The sequence below is a fragment of the Theropithecus gelada genome, chromosome 5 (genome assembly GCF_003255815.1).
Source record: "Theropithecus gelada isolate Dixy chromosome 5, Tgel_1.0, whole genome shotgun sequence".
Taxonomy (NCBI): domain Eukaryota; kingdom Metazoa; phylum Chordata; class Mammalia; order Primates; family Cercopithecidae; genus Theropithecus; species Theropithecus gelada.
The window spans coordinates 146,667,748-146,690,509 of NC_037672.1; the positions used below are offsets into that span (position 1 = coordinate 146,667,748).

The 22,762-nt window shown below is 35.1% G+C and overlaps 1 protein-coding gene across 1 annotated transcript in view; it reads right to left on the reverse strand.

Annotated features, from left to right (window-relative positions):
- The window catches only part of IQCM (IQ motif containing M), a 469,590-nt gene that overhangs the window by 332,126 nt on the left and 114,702 nt on the right, over positions 1-22,762 (reverse strand). The window contains 1 exon segment of the mRNA XM_025386437.1: positions 3,385-3,480. Within this exon segment, the coding sequence (XP_025242222.1) occupies positions 3,385-3,480 (96 nt within the window).

The window sequence follows — 22,762 nt, forward strand, 5'->3', positions numbered from 1 at the left end:
TTAAATGTACATAAATGCACACAAAATTTTAAACTATTATTTTGCACCTAATATATCACGGAGCTCTTTCTTTAAAAATGTACAAAGGTGCACATTGTTATTTTGACCCATTACATAGAATTCCATGTTATTTTGGCCCGTTACATAGAAATTCATTGTATAGATTTTAACATACTGATCGCTTATTTACCAGTTTTCTTCTATGGGATATATTTGTTGGTTTTGCTTTTGTGTTGTTTATAAACAAGGATGAAAATCTTTGAACATTCATATTTGTTCAACTGTCCAATTATTTTCTTGTGTTACTATAAATGCCTAGAAATTAAAATGTTGGTTCAAAAGTTATATACATCTTATGTAAATTTCTAGAATTTTAAAACATTTACCCAGAAAGAAGCATGGTCTATGAAGGAGGAGACTCTTCAGAGATTTACATTTTGCACATAGTAGGCACTCAATAGATAGTAAAGAAATAACTAAGGATAGGATCTATTAATTTAACTGTCACTCATGTGGTCATGCCCATGGAGTTGGCCAAAGGACTGAGGTATGCCTTAAGTTGTATCAAGAGAAATTAGAGAGACGTGAGTATGCAGTCAGTTTTATAAAATTCCATTTGAAATTCTAGAACGTTTTTATGTATCACCAAGAATGGGGTCAAATTCCATTGATCAGGCATAATTTCCTTTGCTTTCTAATATCTTGTCCATGGATAAGTGTTATTTAATTTCCAAGTTAGAACTAATTATGTATTTTCAAGTATTCCCTACTAATGGAAGATTCTAACGGAAGGAGACCATTCAACCACTGAAGCAAAATATTTCACAGACATTAAGATGAAATGGCAGTTGCTTCACACAAATGTGAAATGCCATGAGGGATTCTATCATTATTTTGTAATACCCTCATTATGTTATTAAATTGATCAGAATAACCTAAACATGAATTGTCATGTAACACAGGAAACTCACTGATCACAAAACTAGGTGAAGAAGGCCAGGCTCACTTGCCTGAATTACAGAACGCATTTACTGAAATGCAGTCGTCATACCTTCAAATGCACCAAATAATATCAAGTAAAAATTAGCACTAGTAAATAAGTGATTCATAAATGAATTTTACTGATGGGAAATTAAAATTTGGGATGAACCCATATTTATCATCATCATAAAGGATATTTTAACGTAGGACAATCTTTGAATTTAGAATTCAAAGGCACATTGAAGAACTTTACTTTCTTAAATTTATATTGAAATTGTAAAAGTATTCAATTGTGTTTTCCCACCACAGTTCAAAAATAGACAAGTTTAGAAGAGGGAAGAAATCATATATTTAAAAGATTTGATCATATTCATGTTTTGCTCAAGGAAATTTCTTTTGTTGGGCCAATATTTCAATAGTCATCCCAAAAATATTATAGTCATCTTAGCAATCAGTATTTTTCAAGGCATCTTCAGGATAATTATAAGTTGTTTATATACAACTTTTCTCACAGGGGTCTATTTAACTTGAACAAAAACCTTTTGGGAGTTTCATGAAGAGCTGGGTCATTCATACTAATTAGTCCTAGAGTCTGTCCCTGCATTGTTAACAATCTCATACCTAATTTCCCAACTGATTATAATATATTTTCTTCTGCTTATATTCTTATTGCTGTTTCCTTGTCTTCATTATGTGGTGAACTAGATTTCAAAAAAAATTTTGGTCTAGTGACATTCTATTTGTCTAATTAAGCTCAGGTTTCCAAAAATCCTTAGTCACCACATCCCAAAACACTTATTTATCTTTTCCCTGGCATTCCCATCACACTTCTAACATTAATGAAATGAAGCTAACTGTTAAAGTAGGAAACAAGTTACCACCATCAGCTAGCTATAAATAAAGACAAGACAGCCCAGGTGTATTGAAGTTCAGGCTTTATATGCCCTGGGCTGTCATTGGAAGTACATGCACTTGCTCTTAATTTCAAAGGATGTTGATCCTCCTCATTAGGCAGGACATGTTTTCATTAAAAATGGGAAGTTAGGGTGTCAAGGGACCTTTATCTTCTACCAGTTGCAGAAGAAACAATTCTTCGGGAAATGATAAACTCTCTTGAGAAAGACGTTATACTGAAAGATATTATACCTGATCAGATTTATTAATAAGTGCTTCGCTCGTCCCTAAAACATGACTATTCTGCCATGGCTTACCAGCCTCATCTAAAGATACTGAAAATGATTTTCAAATCAGTTAACCTTTTCAGTTAGTAAAAGCTGACTTGAAATTCTAAACAATTTGGCTAAATTGCTATATTGATTACTCTTTTAGGAGCTACCAATTTGCTAGACCAATTTGGATCTTAAGTTAAAATGGGTAATTCAAAGGCAGAAAAGAAATGTATAAAAACTTGTAAGTTTCCAATATAATAATTTCTTTTCCTTTGAAATTAATATCTTCCCTTATCATGGGTGTAACCAAACCTTTAGTATTAAGGCTGTGTATATATTTCACTCTTTCAAATTTGAGTACTGTATTACACTTAAGCCAAGAAAGTGGTTACCCTGAGCGTGGATCTTCTAGTGTTAAACACATAGTTCACAACTTAAATGTTGGAAGACCCACAAAGTTCTTCATAGCCTTGCCAGCATTTCCTCAACTAACTTATAGCTGTGCCAATCACCCCAAATTTCTGACCATGTTATAATATCAATGAATTATTGTGAAACAAGCTACTGAAAAATACATTTAGCAGAGAAGTATTTACTGTCTGTAAGTACAAATGTTCTTACAAAATATGTGCTGAAGAGCTTAGAGGTTCTGTCTGTAGCTTCAGGGCCAACTATTGTGTATGTAATTTTAAAGTTATCTTGAAGACGTTGATGCTATTTCTTGCAATTCAGAAAAGGAACTGACCCATCTTCAGACAGTTTTGGAAAGCAGAGGCAATGCTTAGAATTCCTGTGTTCAAACTATGTTCTGTAGAACCAGCCTCACCTTCTGTTAGAAAAGACTAACCTTTAATTATTAGATTTAGAAAGGAAAATTATAACTTACTCTGCTCTATAATTGCTGCAGATGAGTTATTAAAATTCTAAACTTATGTAATATTATCATAAAATATGGCATTTTTTTCTCAGGAAAGCCACAAACTGGATTCAAGCTTATGCACTATAAAACCCAGATGGTTTACTTAACTACTCAGACATCCTCCAGTTCAAAAGTTAATTGAACTGAAAACAAAAATTTTGATAATTGATATGCTTTGAGGAACTCAAGCAGAACAATAAATTAGCTTCATGTATGGGGCGTTAATAGATAAACTTGAGAGACCATGACAATTGGTCAGGGAATACTGGCAAAGTAGAAGAAAATATATATTTTCTATAGTTTAACTAATTATACATTACCTGGACTCCTCAAACTGCTGTTGCTTTGCTGTCTCCATTTTTTTACTCACTGGTTCAATAATAGTCATGATTTTGTCCAATTTAACTTGTCCTGAAATTTTGTTAAAGTTTTAATTGCATACTATTAGTTTTCAAGTTGTAAAGGCATTTTTTGAATTCAGTTGCAAATCACAGATTTTTAATAACAAGAGCTATAATCTTTTAAAATGTTACTAACACAGAGATACTAAAAAACACAGTTGAGTAGTTTTCTTCACTCCATGCTACTCAGATGCTTTGCAATTACTAAACTTTAGGACCGAAAATTATAGTGCAAATGAACTACATATATCAGAAAGAAGACTGCTCTCAGAGAAATGGCTGCAACAGCATAGCATATACCAATGAATACAAACAGCCTCATTTGTACATATCAGTATTACTATAATCATTATCATCACAAAGCTTAGTTCTTACAGAAGGGGCTGCCATTTTTAAATAATTTGGCAAATCATTAGTTCCTATAAATAGGAACACAAAGTGCTCCAAAAATCTCATTATTTGATAGAGTAAGACTAAAGTCCACAAAAGGCAATGGTTCTACTTTTTTAAAAATCTAATTCTTCAAGTGTAAAGAGAAATTTACATAAGTATTTTTAAAATACCCATTACTTTCTATTGTGCACAGATAATGGGACAAACATACAGTTTGAAATATTATAACAAAAACATTATCAGGTAACTATTGAGCACCTTCCAGCTACTAGCTCAGATATATTATTAATAAAAGATACACAGAACACATGAGAGAAAACCCTCTGCTTTAGAAAATTATAGGCTAGTTGGATCTCAATGTCAACAAAAAGAAGAGCATACTAGACTGAATTATGTAACATATATTCAAAATGTACATTCAGAGAACATAAAATTTTTGTAGAAATGGAAAACAGAATATTAATATTGATTAACTATAGTCGGCCTTCAGTATTCCCGGGTTCTGCATCTGCAGATTCAACCAACCACAGATTGACAATATTCAGAAAAAAAAAACATTTAAAAATATATTACAACAAAAATAATATATATTTAAAAACAATATAGTATGAAAGCTATTTGCATTGAGTTTGCATACCATTTGGTATTATAAGTAATCTAGAGATTGTTTAAGAAGAAATTGATGCCAATCATTTTGACACTATTCCACAAGAATAGTGTGGAATATCCCTGATGAACATAGATGCTAAAATCCTTAACAAAATACTAGCTAACTGAATCCAACAACATTTATAAAAGATAATCCACCATGATCAAGTGGGTTTCATACCAGGGGTGCAGGGATGGTTTAACATATGCAAGTCAATAAATGTGATACACCACATAAACAGAATTAAAAACAAAAATCACATGATCATCTCAATAAATGCAGAAAAAGCATTTGATGAAATCCAGCACCTCTTTATGATTAAAACTCCCAGCAAAACCTGCATACAAGGGACATACTTCAATGTAATAAAGGCCATCTATGACAAACCCACAGCCAACATAATACTGAATGGGGAAAAGTTGAAAGCATTCCCTCTGAGAACAAGAACAAGACAAGAATGCCCACTCTTACCATTTCTCTTCAGCATAATACTGGAAGCACTAGCCAGAGCAATCAGACAAGAGAAAGAAATAAAGAGCATCCAAATCTCTAAAGAGGAAGTCAAACTGTCACTGTTTGCTGAAGATATGATCATTTACCTTGAAAAATCTAAAGATTCCTCCAGAAAGTTCCTAGAACTGATTAAAAAAAATCAGCAAAGTTTCTGGATACAAGATTAATGTACACAAACCAGTAGCTCTTCCATACACCAACAGCGCCCAAGCAGAAAATCAAATAAAAAACTCAACCCCAAATAGCTGCAAACAAAAAATAAAATACTTAGGAATATACCTAACCAAGGAGGCAAAAGACCTCTAAAAGGAAAACTACAAAACACTGCTGAAAGAAATCACAGATGACACAAAAAAATGGAAACACATGCCATGCTCATGGATGGGTAGAATCAGTATTGTGAAAATGACCATAATGCCAAAAGCAATCTACAAATTCAACACAATCCCCACCAAAATACCACCATCATCTTTCACAGAATTTCTTAAAAATCAATTCTAAACTTCATAGGGAACCAAAAAGAGCCCACATAACCAAAGCAAGACTAAGCAAAAAGAACAAATCTGGAGGCATCAGACTACTTGATTTCAAACTATACTATAAGGCCATAGTTACCAAAACAGCATGATACTGGTATAAAAATGGCACATAAACCAGTGGAAGAGAAGAGAGAACCCAGAAATAAAACCTAATATTGAAAGCCAACTGATCTTCAACAAAGTAAACAAAAACAAAGCAGGGAAAGGATACCCTTTTCAACAAATGGTGCTGGGATAATTGGCTAGACACATGTAGGAGAATAAAATCAGATCCTCATCTTTCACCTCATATAAAAATCAACTCAAGATGGATTAAGGGCTTAAATCTAAGACTTGAAACTATAAAAATTCTAGAAGACACCATTGGAAAAACCCTTCTAGACATTGGCTTAGACAAGGATTTCATGACCAAGAACCCAAAAGCAAATGCAATAAAAACAAAGGACACATGCACACATATGTTTATTGTGGCACTGTTCACAATAGCAAAGACTTGGAACCAACCCAAATGCCCATCAATGACAGACTGGATAAAGAAAATGTGGTACATATACATGATGGAATACTATGCAGCCAGAAAAAGGAATGAGTTCATGCCCTTTGTAGGGCCATGGATGAAGCTGGAAACCATCATTTGCAGCAAATTAGCACAGGAACAGAAAACCAAACACTGCATGTTCTCACTCATAAGTGGGAGTTGAACAGTAAGAACACATGGACACAGGGAGTGGAACATCACACACCAGGGCCTGTGGGGGGTGGGATAACATTAGGAGAAATACTTAATGTAGATGACAGGTTGACGGGTGCAGCAAACCACCATGGCACATGTGTAACAAACCTGCACATTCTGCACATGTACCCCAGAACTTAAAGTATAAAAACAAAAATTAAGAAAAGATAAATATTTGGGATTTAATTAACTAAATAACTTTTGCACAGCAAAAGGAACAGTCAGCAGAGTAAATAGACAACCCACAGAGTGGGAGAAAATCTTCACAATCTATGCATCTGACAAAGGACTAATATCCAGAATTTGCAACAAACTCAAACAAATCAATAAGAAAAAACACAAAATCCCATTAAAAAGTGGGCTAAGGACCTGAATAGATAGTTATCAAAAGAAGATATACAAATGCCCAACAAACATATGAAAAAATGCTCAACATCACTAATAATCAGGGAAATGTAAATCAAAGCCACAATGTGATACCACCTTAACTCCTGCAAGAATAGCCATAATCAAAAAATTAAAAACAGTCGATGCTGGCGTGGATGCAGCAATCAGGGAACACTTCTACACTGCTGGTGGGAATGTAAACTAGTACAGTCAGTATGGAAAACAGTGTGCGGATTCCTTCAAGAACTAAAAGTAGAACTACGGTTTGATCCAGCAATCCCACTACTGGGTATCAACACAAAGGAAAAGAAGTCATCATACGAAAAAGATACTTGTCCATGCATGTTTATAGCAACACAATTTGCAATTGCAAAATCATGGAGCCAACCCAATGCATATCAATCAACAAGTGGATAAAGAAACTGTAGTATATATATATACAATGGAATACTACTCAGCCATAAAAAGAAATGAATTAATGGCATTTGCAGCAACCTGGATGAGATTGGAGACTTATTCTAAATGAAGTAACTCAGGAATGGAAAACCAAACATCAGATGTTCTCACTGATATGTGGGAGCTCAGACATGAGGATGCAAAGGCATAAGAATGATACAATGAACTTTGGGGACTTGGGGGGAAAGGTGGGAGGGGGGTGAAGGATAAAAGACTACAAATAGGGTACAGTGTATACTGCTCAGGTGATGGGTGCACCAAAATCTCACAAATCACCATTAAAGAACTTAACATGTAACCAAATACCACCAGTACCCCAATAACCTATAGAAAAAGTAAATAAATTTTAAAAAATAAAATATATGGGAAGATGTGCATAGGTTATGTGCAAATATATACTACATATCTTATCAGGGACTTGGGCATTCTCGGATCTTTGAATGATGGAGGTAGGGGAAGTCCTGGAACCAGTTCACCAAGGATACTGAGCAAAGGCTGTATTTATAAGGTACCAGAAGCATTGGTTAGCATTCCCTGTGAATTATCTCATGTAAGTTTCAACAGTTTTATTCTGTTTTTGTTTTTGTTTTTGTAAAGTACTGTGATTAGTCCGTTTACTCGGAGAAGCAACTTTCCCAAGATCCTTTAACTTGGAAGGTACAGAGCCAGGACTCCATTCTTTTTCACTGTGCTCTACACTGCCCCCTAGAACTTGTGGGTCTTCAGGGGATTCATCAGTAAAAGTGGGTAATTTCTGCCTTGTTTACTTCAGAAGGTAACAATAAAGCTCCGAGGACACACTTTATATAAAGACACGTCGTATGTTAACCGATATCATATTAAGGTGAAGGAGAATTTTTGAGTCTTAAAAATAGAAACATTAAAATACGTGCCATATGCCAAGTGCACTAATTGCTATATATGGATTATCATGTTCTATTCTTAGAGCCATCCCAAAGATTAAGTACTATTACTATCTCCATTTTGCAGATGAGGATATGGAAATAGAGGTGTGATTATTTTGCCCAAGATTAGACCATTAGCAAAAGGTAGAGATGATATTCAAACCCAGGCAGATAGCCTCTGGAACCTGAATTCTTAATCACTCTGATGCTCAATCTGCCTGTTTGTTTATTGTACTTATTTATAGAATATTTACGTAGTAAAAATTGCTATGCTGACTCCTGGGAGGGGAGCAGTGTAGAATATAATCGTTAATAAAGCATTATTGCTACCCTCAATGGACAGTATAACAGTGAAAATCACTGCAGAAAAGTGAAGGAGAAAAAGGATGGGGCAAAGGTGATGGGACGTGCAATCTGGAGATATAAAGAGTGAATTTTACAGCAATGGTAAAGAAATTAACCTTGCAATGAAAGAAAATCACAGAAGCTACAGAAAGCAATAGGATTTAGTGAAATTTTTGTTGTTGTTTTGTTTTTCAAGGCAGGAAGTTTTCAAGTCAATAGGAAAGAAGCCAATATAGATCAAGAGATTACAGATGCTTACATTTGAACACACTTGGAATTGAATACATGACCAGGGAACAGGTTCACTGCATACCTAGGAAGGATGTGATGAAGTTCACAAGTGAAGGTATTATTTAAGGATAATATTATTTTGAAAGCAACATTATGAAAATAAATTTTCACTAATGAGGAATTCATATTTGTAAAATACACATATATGCATAAAACACACATATATGTGTATCTTGGTTTATTTATTTGCAAATGCACACGAAAGATAAGGAAGAATGCATACTACAGCAGAGACAATTAGTACTCACCAAATTATCCATGTGCTTCCCTGTATTTCCCATATCCCTTTACAATTACTTTGATGACATGTGATTAAACTCTGACCAATGAGATGTGAGCACATTAGGTGTGAGCCACTACCAGACCTGGGCCTTAAATTTCTCCAGCCCGCTGTTTCCCTGCCACAGTGCCCCAGGAAGCCTGTGCACCAAATGGCAAAACTACAAGGTAAACTGTCTATCACACCGTGATTAATGTAGGGGGATAAATAAGTCTTTATGAAACATCAAGCCACAGAGAATCTAGTGTTCATTCGTTACTCAACAGAGCCCAACCTTTCTTGTCTAATATTTACACCAAACTAAAACCATCAACAGTGTCTATCTTTGGAAGGAAGGGGAAAATGTAATATTGTTAGGACTTTCCCTTTCAATACTATATATGTAAGTATTTTTAAAATCTTTATAATGAGCTTGTGTTAATACAATAATTAAGAAAAAGATATGTCTATTTTAGAGAAAAGAAACCTGTTAAATACTTTGGGTATGATCCATTTAAGTGCTAAACTAAAAGCCCTCTATAGTACCATTTAACTAAGTCATATTAGGACTGCATCCAACATACAAAATAAATGCAGATAAACTCTTTTAAAAGTAGTATATAGAGTTAAAAGAGATCTCTAAAAAGGCAATTAAAACATATGAAAATCCAACATTGCTGCAGATAAACGTTTAGATGGAAAATTAGAGTTAGTGTGTGACTTTAGGCCCAATTATAACATCTCTGAGTTTCTAACTATTGCTTATGTAAAATCTAGTTGATAAACCAATTCCACCAAACTAGAATTTCAGTTCTGGAATATAAATTATAAATAACTTCTGATTAGAACACGAGAGACCAACAGGGAGATCAGGGCACAAAAAACAGAGGTAGAGTTATGAATTCTTAGAGGTTTTACAATGAAGTTAAGCAAAAGGAAGGTAAGGCATTAAAACTGCCAACTTAGGTATGAGCTGACAAGCAAAAAAGAAAAACAACAACAACAAAAACTACCAACCAAAAGACTTTAGTCTCTAACGCTACTTACTATGTGCTCCTCAGAGTCCAGCTGGAATTAATCATTCATTCACCTGAGCTCAATCATTTGCTCACCTGAAATCAATCATCCATTCAATTTCATTCACTTCTGACAATTGTGCCTTTGTCCTTCATGGGCTTATTTTGCTTTGACCACCTCCAGCTGTTGTGTGTTCCCCAAAGCTATTTCTTTCCTTGGCTACCTTCTAACCCTTAACTTGAATGATATGGTCCATGACCTTGGCTATATTTATTACCTCAATGTGCACAAATCTGTATATCTTGCTAAGACCACTCTTGAGATCCAAATTTGAATAGCCAACTATCTCCATCTCAATCAACATGTCCCTCTCACACTTAATGACACTACTGTCCATCCATAAACCTGAAAGTCATCTCCCCTATTCACTCCCCCTCAATCCCCTAATAGAGTCATTTAATCCCTTCCATCCTTTCCCACTCATACTCTCTCAATTCAGACCCTTATCATCTTTCATCTGGTACATTAACAGCTTCACTTGGATTCCTGAATCCAGCCATGAAACTCTAACCTATCCTCCATACTTTCCATAAATAATCTTTCATTTCCAATTATGGAATTTTAAATTATCATTGTGTTATTATTTTCTGATTTAACATCACAGTAATCAGAGAACAGGTTTTGTATAATTCCAATTGTTTGAAATTTGTTGACTCCTACTTTATATACCCTTGTGTAGTCAATTTTCATAATGCCCCATATTTGTCTGAAAATAATGTATATTCTTTAATTCTTAGGAGCAATGTCTTATATCTACCTGATAAATCAATTTGTTAATTTAGTTGTTCTCCATTTTGCTAGTCATTTCAAGACTCCGCACGAAGGATATTCTCTAATCTATCTTAACACTGAAACGATTTTCAGCGCTCATTGTTTGGTTGGCCCACCATCCCTTTACTAATCTGTAAACTCTCTGATCAGGTGGACTGGGACTTATTTCCCTTGAATCCTCAGCACTTCCTTATAGTACCCAGCACATTCAACAAACATTTGTTATAAGAATCAATAAATAAAACATGTAATACCTCTTACTCAGTTACATAGATTTTTCAGTATCATTTTTATGTTTGCCAGTGTCATGGATTAATTTCTTTCCATTACTTTCTCGGACACCATAGATACTATACACATACTTGCTTCCACTAATTCCCACTGCTCTCCTGACCTTCATAAAGAACCCCTATTTCTCCCCTTCCTTCCACATACACACACACACACACACACACAAAACCAGCATCTCTATTTCAGGTTTTATTTCCTCTCTATTGGAAACTAGTTTTCTAGAATTTAAAGCTCAAACAAATTGGAAATTCAGTGTCAGAAAAGGGAGTGTGTTCCTCATCACAGATATTTGTTAGCAGAAAATTTCAGAAGAACATTGTAGAGGGGATTTTATGTTGTGAAAATAGTCGGGCTAGAAGAGCTTTAAGGTCTCTTCTACACAAAGACTTACTACTATGAAAGTGCTTCAGGTCGGTAAAATGGTTTTCATTCAAACAATGAGAGATTTTATATTTTGTACACTGAATAATTATAAAATGATTTTCTTACCTTTCTCTCTTTTTAAGATCCACTATTTAAATTTTATTTAATTTCATATGAATTATAACAAAACTTAAAAATTTTTAAGTTTCAAATTTATAGACAGATTCATTAGTCAAGAATGACAGATTGCAATTTACTGACATTTCACATTCTAGTGTGTGGGCTGGGTAGATGTCATATAATTTTCTACTGTTGGAATTTCAAGCACATGTGTGTTATATAGAATGCCAATTGCTCACTAGACTGTGAACTCTGACGGTTTCTTGAGGATAGACATTGTGTTTTTATGCATCCATCCATTTATTCAATCATTCATTCAACAAATATTTACAGAATACCTACAATGTGACAGGCAGTCTGCTAGGCACTAGGAATGCAAAAAAGAACCCGGAGATTATGAAGTCAACATTCTTAGGAATGAAATTAACTACAAATAATTACATAATTCCCAATACAGTGCTATGAAACTTTATTTTCATTATCTCATGAATTTAAAACAAGGAATGAAATGCACCCTTCAGCTTTTGGAATTGGGAGGTCATTGGACAATTTAATGGAAGTAGAAGAAAGATTTCTTTGGGTCGAAGGAATAATGTTATTGGAGGTAATAAATGTAGACTCCTTTTTCAAGAGGTATGTGGTTTGAAGAAACAGACAGCAATGAAATGATCACCACAGAAACAGAAGTTTGAGAAAGTAAATTATAGTGTCAATATATTTTTAATATGAGAGAAACTTTAGTATGCTTCTAGGTTATAGGAAAGGAGGGTATGGAGACATAAAAGAGGGCAAACAATACATAATAGATAAGTTCCTGACAGAAAAGGGAAAGAATGAGATAGAATTAATACCTGAAGAGGCATCTTCTAAAACTATAGACAAGATTTCAGGTGGCTATTAATAAGTTTCCAGTGAGTTCACCATGAAGACCTTTATTTTCTCTATGAAGTAGGAGGTAAGGTCATTTACTGAGGGAAGCAGGCAGAGATTTGATAAGGGTTGTGGAGGTTTGGGCTAAATAGTAACTGAGATGGGTAAAATAATTGAAAAAGGTCAAATGAAAGATTTTTAACTTAGATTACTACTTAATGCAGTCATAATCATAGCTAGCATTTGAAATGAAACACAAACCTTCTCTTCCTATTGTTCAGTTTCTCCACACTTCATAGCAAAATGTTTAGACTGGTTGTCTACATATATTGTTTGCTCTTTCTCACCCCATTTTTTTGTCCCTACACTCCCAATCTACCTGGTACAGTGGTTGCTCTGTGGAAACTGCTCTCATCAAAGGTACAATGACTTCCATGGTAGCACACCCAGTGAACAAGTATTTGTCAACTTTTTGCTGAGCCTTCACAGCAGCACTCAATGATAATGATGATTTTCTTTTATGAAAAGATTCCAACACTTTCTCCTAGAGTTCCTCCTATGATGCTGCTTCTCATTGTCAATCTCTTTTACTGACTCTCCCTCTTCTATCAGACCTCCAATGAATGAAGTGTCTTAAGTCTCTGTCTTAAGCCTTTTTGTTTATGTTAACTTCACTTATTCTTTAGGAAATTTCATCCAGTTCCATCCATGGCTTTAAATAATGTTCATATACCAAAGACTCCAAAACTTTATTCTCTAGCCCACATCTCTCCTCGAAATTTCAGACTTATGTATGCATTAATTAGTATCTCAAATATAATATATTTAATGGAACTCTTGATATCCTCTCTAAAAAAATTCTTTCTTATCTTTCTCATGTCAGTAAATGACACTATACAGCTACTTTTTCAAACCAGAAACTCATTATCTACCTCTCAGATTTGTCCATTTCTCTTCACTTTACCAAACACTACAATTGCCACAATAACACTGTATAACAAATGGAATCAAAACTCAGCAGTTTACAAGTTTAGATTTCTCTTGCTTATGGTCATTTGAATAAGCCAAAGCAGTTCTGCTTCTGGCTATGAGTCAGCTGGCTTAGACGGATCAGGCTAGATAGGTGCCACCACCTGGGGCATGGTCTTTTCTTGGTAGATCAAAAAGTGTAAGAGACATGATAAACTACTGTGTACATTTAAAGTCATTGTCTGCATCATGCCTTCTCATATTCCATTAGCCAAAACAAGATAGGGTCCATCTCAAATTTAGTGAAGCAAGAAAATATACTCTAAACCAAGGTGGAGGCGGAAAGAAAAGGTGGAACAATAACCCAATCTAAGCCATCATTATCTCTTTCCTGGATTGAAAAATCACTTTCTCTGGTCTTCCCTCTGTCCTCTCTTTATTCCATCCTACAGAATAGAGGCCTGCATATCTTTTAAAAATGGAAATCTGATCACAACATTCCTCTTTAAATCATTCAATGACTTTCTACCACTCTTAAATAAATCAATTATTTGCCATTACCCACAGGGCCATACATTATCTAATTTATGCCTATCTCTTTCACCTGATTTCACATTACTATCATTTTATCTGCCATTACACTGCAGTCACAATGTTTCCCTTCAGGACCTTGAATAAGTCAAGGCCCGTTCCTCCTCAGGGCTGATTTGTACCAGCATTCAAGAGTTGATTGTTAATTATAAGGAATTTTGCAACCCAGATTAAATGTCTGGTAGCCTGAAATCAGCCAGGGTGAGAATATTTATACCCTGGAAGTCAGGAAATGCCATAAATCAGACTTTTGTCCCCTGCAGAACCAATTTACCAGCACACCACTGGTCCTTCTTGTCCTTCATATCTCAAATCAAATATATAAGTTCCTAAGACAGGCATTCATGGCATTTGCATCTAAAATGTGTCCCCACAGTTAGTCTATTATATCATTCTATTTCCTTCATTGTGATTATCATGTTTTGTCATATCTTATCTGTTTGCTCCTTAATTGCATTTTGCCTATCTACTCCCAGCAGAATGTAAGCTTCACTTATTCACAACTATATCATCAATGTCAAGAAGAATGCTTGGCATATAATAGATGTTCAATAAATACTTATTGAATGAATGAATTTCCCGTGGTATGAGTTCTTTAAGAATGGAAGCATTCTTATTCTCTAACTCACATATAGCATTATAAATCAGAAGCCCAATAAATATTAATTGGATAAATGAAATCATTTATTAGTGTGTTTACTAGGTACAGATATAATGAATTTCAGATTTGATGTAAGGAAGGGGAATAAAGACATCTGTGCTAGACAGACTGTCTGAATACTTTGGACTTCATTATATAGATTTTTTTCCTACCCTACCTTCAAGTAAATAATTATTGTCCTCAATTCAATAAGATCATTTAACTAATAAATTGTTATTGACTTTTCCTTTTAGCCACGTGCTAGGGACCATGGAGGTTACAGGAAAAAAAAGGAAACATCATCTCCACTTAGCAAAGTTTATATCTCATAATCCCATAAGAGCAAAGTTTATATTTCATAATCCCATAATATTGTTCATAATATTGATTGAACAAATATCTTAGTGACTGGTCTAGCATATATTAGGCACCCAATAAATGTTTGCTGAATAAATGAATGAAACTCTGCCAAGAACTGAGGGCAGAGCTGAATTAAATGCTTAAGAATATAAACTTCTCAGCTGGGCGCAGTGGCTCAAGCCTGTAATCCCAGCACTTTGGGAGGCCGAGACGGGAGGATCACGAGGTCAGGAGATCGAGACCATCTTGGCTAACCCAGTGAAACCCCATCTCTACTAAAAAATACAAAAAACTAGCCGGGCGAGGTGGTAGGCGCTGGTAGTCCCAGCTACTCGGGAGGCTGAGGCAGGAGAATGGCATAAACCCGGGAGGCAGAGCTTGCAGTGAGCTGAGATCCAGCCACTGCACTCCAGCCTGGGCGACAGAGCGAGACTCTGTCTCAAAAAAAAAAAAATATATATATATATTTACATATATATTTACATATATATATATATAAACTTCTCTATAATGTCAGTAGAAGAGTTGAAAGTTAATCCATGTTTTGTCAGTGCAATTTAACTTCACCATGAAACTTCAATGTGTGTAGCAACAGTGCAAAATGTACTACAAAAACATAACTATTTTCAGAAATCCAAAAACATGATAGTAATGAAAAGTAAGATGAAGTTTGCACAACTCTAATAAAGACAAGGTAATAAAAACCAATTCAGTGTATTTTATGCTAACATATATTTCAGGAATTTAAATCTTATCCTCCAGGTAAATACATTGCATTAATTATGACATATAACTCAGAAAAGTAGTTAAGAGAGCAGACAGACTTAAGTAATATAAATTTGAACTTTACAATTTATCACCGGTATGACCCTCAACAAGCTATATTGCATCTGAGCTCAGCTTTGTCCTTCGTAAAAAAGTATATGAGGATAACAGATTGCCAAAAGGATTGTGTAAGTGATACATGCAAAGTCCTTAGCACAAGGCCTGGTACATAGTAAGTACTTAATAAAATTAGTGATCTTTACGATTATAAAGATATGAATTTTAATAACATGCTATTGATTATAGTCTATACAAGAGATGAGGCAGACATATAACATTATACAGTATAAGACTATAAGTGCCATAAGACAAAATGATATGAAAATATTATCTCAAATACGTAAACTTTTAGTAATAGCACAACATATTGAACACAAAATGCAAAGTTATATTGTGCTTTACATTCCCATGACCAAAACTTCTCTATCAACAATTTTCTCGCATGTCAGTTGTAAGATACAAAAGTGCTCATCCAGTCTTTGCCAAATTAGATAGTATACACTCTTCCCCAAAAAGGAAAATAATACCAGTTATCCACTAGTGAGAAAGGTGAATCTTTACCAAGTAAACACTACAGTCAGAGGCTTAGCAAAATTGCCCAGAAGAAATGTGTTTAGATTGATCTTCCCTGGGTTACCTTCTCCAACAATAACAGATATGGCTACAGTTCAATACCTTTACCAAATCTGAGCCTTTGCTCAGGCTTACTGGGCTCTAGTCCATCTGATGGAAAGATAGAGGCATATATCCCTAGTCAGCCAATCCTGATCTTCCCCCTAAAAAAAGTTAAAACAAGTGTCCAGGAGACAATTCTCCATGAATATTTTCACATATCTGTAGAGTCAGAGCTTTCTGAGCAAGCAATTGTGGCACCTGGGTTAAGAGGGGTTTGAGTGGAAAAAAAAAAAAAAAAAAAGCCATGGAAGTTACAGACAGAGACCTTGAGGGAGATTTAGAGGCACCTCCCCTTGTGCCATTTATTTACTTACATTTCAAAGAATAATAGACCTAGGGACCTTTAGTTCACCACCTGTCTCCAGATTGGGTGTGTTTGCATTTACAGAGCACTTGCTTTCCCTCCCCTTCTGTCTCTCCCTCTATCTCTTTCTCTTTCTTTTCCCTCTTGCTCCCTGCAGTGGAAGAGGGGCAAATGTGCCTAATGCCCCACTTAAGTTCTGAGATTCATAAATCCAGTGTTCCTTTTTTGTGGTACTAACTGCATTATTCATGTAGATAACATCTGCCCTCATTGTGTTGTCCCAAAGAGGACCGAGGCATGGGAAAACTGAGGCAAGATGCTCTGAATAATCTGTGATGTAGAAATCCTGTGTTTCCTGTCAAGATAGATAGATAGGCATACATATATGCATACATAAAACTTAATCTAAGCAGGTCTGACATACTCCTTTCCTTCACAAATAGCCCAAATGGAGCTTTGTTAAGAGCTGACTTCCAGAAGTTTAAACTATCTTTAGTCCATCAATTAATGTGGCCCCTTGTAATTGCTCTCCAAGCTTAAACACCTTTGCATTTTCACTCTCTTCTCTGGGCAGCTCCTGGTGTCCTCAAATGTAGCTCTATCAGGTCACACACATACACACATGTCACCTGGCTCTCTCATCACCGTGAAAAGAAAGCTGTTCTTGGTACCTTTACGGCTTCGGCACTATTCTCTTTTAACTCACAGCTGGGTACCTACTGAGTACCTACTAAACCCTCTAACGCTAACTATCCTGTTGCAAATGTTTTTCAGGACAAAGATTTTTGAAAACAACTCATTAAAAAAACTTATTCTCTCAGGAGATGCACCAAACTGTAGAGTGTGATATACTTAAGTCAGGAGCATGGGCATTTGAGTCAGTAGACTCAGCTGCCTGACCGCTCGCCTTGGGAAAGTCACTTGGTCTCTCTGAACTTCCATTTCCTCTTTCTTAAAATTGGTGAGTGATACTTCTGAGCATTATAAATTAGATTGTGATGTATTAAATAAGCTATAAACAACTTATAGAAAGTACTGAGTATATAAGCACTCAAGAAATAGAGAGCAGTTACTGTTGTTAATATTTTTATTGTGAAAAGCAAAAGAAACATAAATTCATCAGCACCTGTTTTACCTGGCAGGACTCCTGAGTCCACTAAGGACATCATCAGGGATACTCTAGTAGAATTCATCTTTCTTTCCCATAGTGTTTGAACTGGAGAATATAAGAGACTTAGTCATAACCCCAAATCCCTCTTTACATGCTTCCCAAAAATGAGGCATACAAATATACAAACTGAGTCTCAGAAACAGGTAAATTTATAGGATCACTCTAACGTAGGCCCTCAATAATATTTTGAGAACTGAAAGAATTCATTCAACCCCAGCTGGAATACTGTCTGAGGAAACCTGAGAAGGGAGCAATCATCAGCGGCAGGTGACAGACAGAAATAAAAACCAAAGTAATGACCAAAACTAATTTTTTTCATGTGTTGGGGGGAAAACAAAAGCATTCATGGAGAAGCCTAAAACGCCAAAGTCCTTTCTTATAACCATTTAGTAACCTTGACATAGCAAGAAGAATATTCATGTATCATTTTGTTCCTCACAGCATGGGACGAGAAGGTGTAATTACTAGGGCAGGGCCGCTAAACATAGAAAGTGGTAACTTTAAGGCATGAGAGAGTGTTTGAAAATACAGGTTGTTTTTATTTATTTAATTTTTGTAGCATTAATCACGTTGCATCTTGCAATGGTGTTGTCATTTCTCTTGCATGCACACACTGAATTACTGAGCAGTGCTATGCAATGTGTCTCACACGCTCTGGCACTTCCATTTCATACTTCACAGTTTTAGTGTCACTTTGAGGTTTGAAATGTTTCACAGTTATTTGCTATATGTGGGTGCCAAAAGAATCAGCCTATATCACTAAAAAAGATACTACAAGAATAGAAAATGGTTAGAGTCAGATGGGAATTTTTGTTTCATTAACATTCAGAACTTTATCAAGAATCAATTTACTTTTTATCAAAATCTGATTTATGTTTTACAGATGTATGGGTGAGTACCATTATTTTCTCACCATACAGTTGTCATAAAGTTAAATATAAACTTCTTTTGATGTAGATAAGATTCTATAATTAGAAGGAAATTTAAAACACCATACATCTTTCTAGCCTCACAACTTGTCCATATGCTCTAACATAACAAGCCCAAGAGCCTCAATCCAGTCACTTGATCTAATCCAGTATAAATATTGAGTGAATTTTTATGTATGTATCTCAATGCATGTTTCAGCTTAATGTGTTAAAGTCAATCTATTTAAACAAAAATAGAATGACTTCTATCTGCCACAAATATAAAGTCATTACAACTGATAACACACTAAGTAAGATATTCACTGGCACTTACAAATAATGACAGGCATGTCACCATCAATTTTTGTAAAGCAATCACATACGTGATGACTTCCTCCATTCTCCCTCTATACACCACTGGTGACTCCCTCACTTCACACACACACACACACACACACACACACACACACCCAAAGCACATTGGCATTTGACCACCTAAATACTACCTGCATTTTTTATTAACCTAATCTGCCCCACAGTCAATCAAAAATCAAATAAATAACTAAATGACAATAAACATGTTAAGACTCATAAAAATAAGCTTTTCACACAGGAGAATGGTCTTGAAGAAACACCTGACATAAATCAAGCACTCAGTAAAGATTCATCCTTTTCCTCTCCTTGTCTTTTCAACTTCACAAGACGCCTCCTCAAGTTCAAATGTCTGGTTTGTTTCAATACAAATAGAAACTGAGACCCACTGGTAAGCATGAAAGGAAAGCAAAAGAGAAATAAGAAAGTACAGATGGAAACTCATCGCAACATTTTTAGGCATGCTCTGAATAAGATTTTAGTATCTGAAACTATTTTCCTTAGACAATTTAAAAGAATTTTTCCATCTTAGGAAGAGGGAATTTATACTTACAATTTTAGCTATCTGAAAGATTCCAACTAATTACTGGAAAGTAAGAGAGTAAGTTTTTTATCTGAGGGATCCTGCTCTTAACAGAGAAACAAATAATGACTAATTATGCTAACATGTTGACAGCGCTGGTAAAGGTTCAAAAGGCCTACTTGAGTTTCAAATATTCTGACAAGAAATCAGAGTAATTCTGAAAATGTGCGTGTGGAGACAGCCAACCTGCCACAAAATGCATGTAAGAAAAGCTGATCAAGACAGTATACTAACATAGCCTGCTCTATGTTCTCAACTTAATCCAAATGCTAACTTGACAAGGCCACACCACAAATGCAAAACTGTCTTTATTATATTTTACATTTGCAACTTTCTCTTTAAACGCATACACACTTAAATGTTTAGCAAACACAGGTAATTCATACAACTTATTTAGTACAAGGATAAAAGTACACTACTAGAAAGCAGAGACATTCTGCTCTAGATTTACAATAGCCCCAAGGTACTAAAACTATATCAAATGGGTTTATGGAATTAACAAAAAAGTTCTTAAAATAAATTAATTCTAATTCCTGTTAACATTAAAATTAGTACTTCCAGTGGCATGTTTAGGAGTAGATTGTTTGGAGGAGGGCTAGGAAGAATGGATAAAAAATACACACAAAATTTCATAACTATCATAACTTGCAAAAAAATGGTTGGGAAGTGTTGGTACAGACAGTAGGCCAACATCTTTAACTATGGTCTCTATAGAGACCAATAGGGCTTTCAGGCAACTCTGTTTACTTTTTATTTAGTAATGAACATGTTGCTCTTTGCATATCAAACATACTGTCAGACACTGCAGGGTTAACAAAAGCTATAAAATATATAATATACATGGTCTGAGCCATCAATAAAATTAGAGAATAGTATCTTACACAGAATAAGAATTTATTTTAACAATATGTATAAAGCAATAATTCAGAATATTCTTGTGACTATCAAAGGGAAAATGATTACTACTAAAAGGATAAATGAACTAATGGTCAAATGTTGAGTAGCTGAGACAGTTTCTCCAAAAACTGTTAGACTAGGAAAGACAGTGATAATTAATAAGGTTCTAACATTCTCTAGAACCCCTTCACTATTTCACATCTCATACTCACTACTCCCTATACTAAGAATTCCTTTCACTTATACAAGCACAGGAGTGATATATTCCACATGTATGATCTTTGTGAAAAGTGTGAAAAGTTGGAGCAGGAGCCTCCAATTTTCTAATCTTTTTTGCACACTGCTATCACTAAAAGAAATTTTCAGCAGCTACCCCAATATATGTAAAGTTATTTATCTTATTGCTTATCTTAACATTATTTATCTTATTATAAACTATATTCCTATTTGAATTTATTAACATATCACATACACTATAAAACTAACACTGAAATACACATTATATTCAGAAGATATAGAAAAAAATATAAATAGAAGCTTCTTCCTACACAATCATGTATCATCTTGCTCAACCCTTGGAATAAACACTCCCCATATGATACCAATGGGTTAGAACAGGGATTGGCAAACCATGGTCAGGGCCTAATCAAGCCCATCACTTATTTTTGCAAATAAAGATTTATTGGCACACAGCCAACCAACTTGTTTACCAATTGCTTCTGGCTGCTTCCTTGCCACAAAGATACGAATAATTGTGACAGAGACCATATGGTCCACAAAGCCAAAAATATTTACTATCTCATCCTTTACAGAAAACGTTTTCTGACCCCTAGATTAGGATTAATTTCAAGGTACTTATGAAGGAAAAGGTCTCCAGAGTAATAAGGCCGAGCATATGAGATGGAAAAAAGAGAGGCAGAAGAGATAAATCTGCCAAGAATGCTAACAAACTTGCAAAGCAGGTGTGATGATTAATTTTATGTGTCAGCTTGACTGGGCTAAGGGATGCCCAGATAACTAGAAACCATTATTACTGTGTGTGTCTGTGAGAGTGTTTCCAGAAGATATTTACACTTGAATCAGTAGACTGAATAAAGAAGATCCATCCTCATGAACATGGATAGGCAACTCCAGTCCATCAAGGAGTCAAATAAAGTAAAAAGGCAGGAGAAGGGCAAATTCTTTCTTCTGGAGTTGGAATGTTCACCTTCTTTTGGCCTTAGACATGAGAGCTGCCCTTAGACATTCTCAAGCATTTGGACTCTGACTCCAGAACTTACACCCCTGGTTCCAAGGCCTTCAGACTTGGACTTACAACACCAGCCTTGCTGGTTCTCCAGCTTGCAAACAGCATATGGTGGGACTTCTCAGCCTTCTTAATCACATGCTAATGATATAATTCCCATAATAAATCATATATATCTATATTTTACATATAGATACATATATATCCCCTACTGTTTCTTTTCCTCTGGAGAGCCCTAATACAATAGGCATAGGAGTGAAATTTTCTACCAGGATATAACTATTAGAGTAGGGCTGATTATAGCATGACAGGGTTCAAAAACAAAACTTCAATACCAGTAAAAAGAAAACATAAGTCAAAAGGCATAGAAAGCAATAGCTGTGGCATTATTTTTTTAACTGGTGTTTCTTGTAACACCTCCATCAGAGGGTAGGTATCTCTCTCCATTCCAGCACAACTTCAGCTGGCATACCTTTTATGCCCATTTTACTACTTGCCATAAATGTCAAAATAGGCTCAAGGAGATATTCAAGATATCAACGGCAAAAATTACAATTTAACATAAATAATGAATAGCAAAGATTACAATTCAGTATCTCTCTAGCACACATATACCTGCACACACGTAATTCCAGTACTGGCACCTTCTAGTAAATATCATAGTATTCCTTTGGTCATGAAAGAGGGTTTTTAAAAATATGCTACTAAAAATAATTGTTGGCATATGGAGAGTTAAGGCCTTCAGTCACCAATAATTTCTGCTCTTTCTGAAGTTTTATTATATTTAAA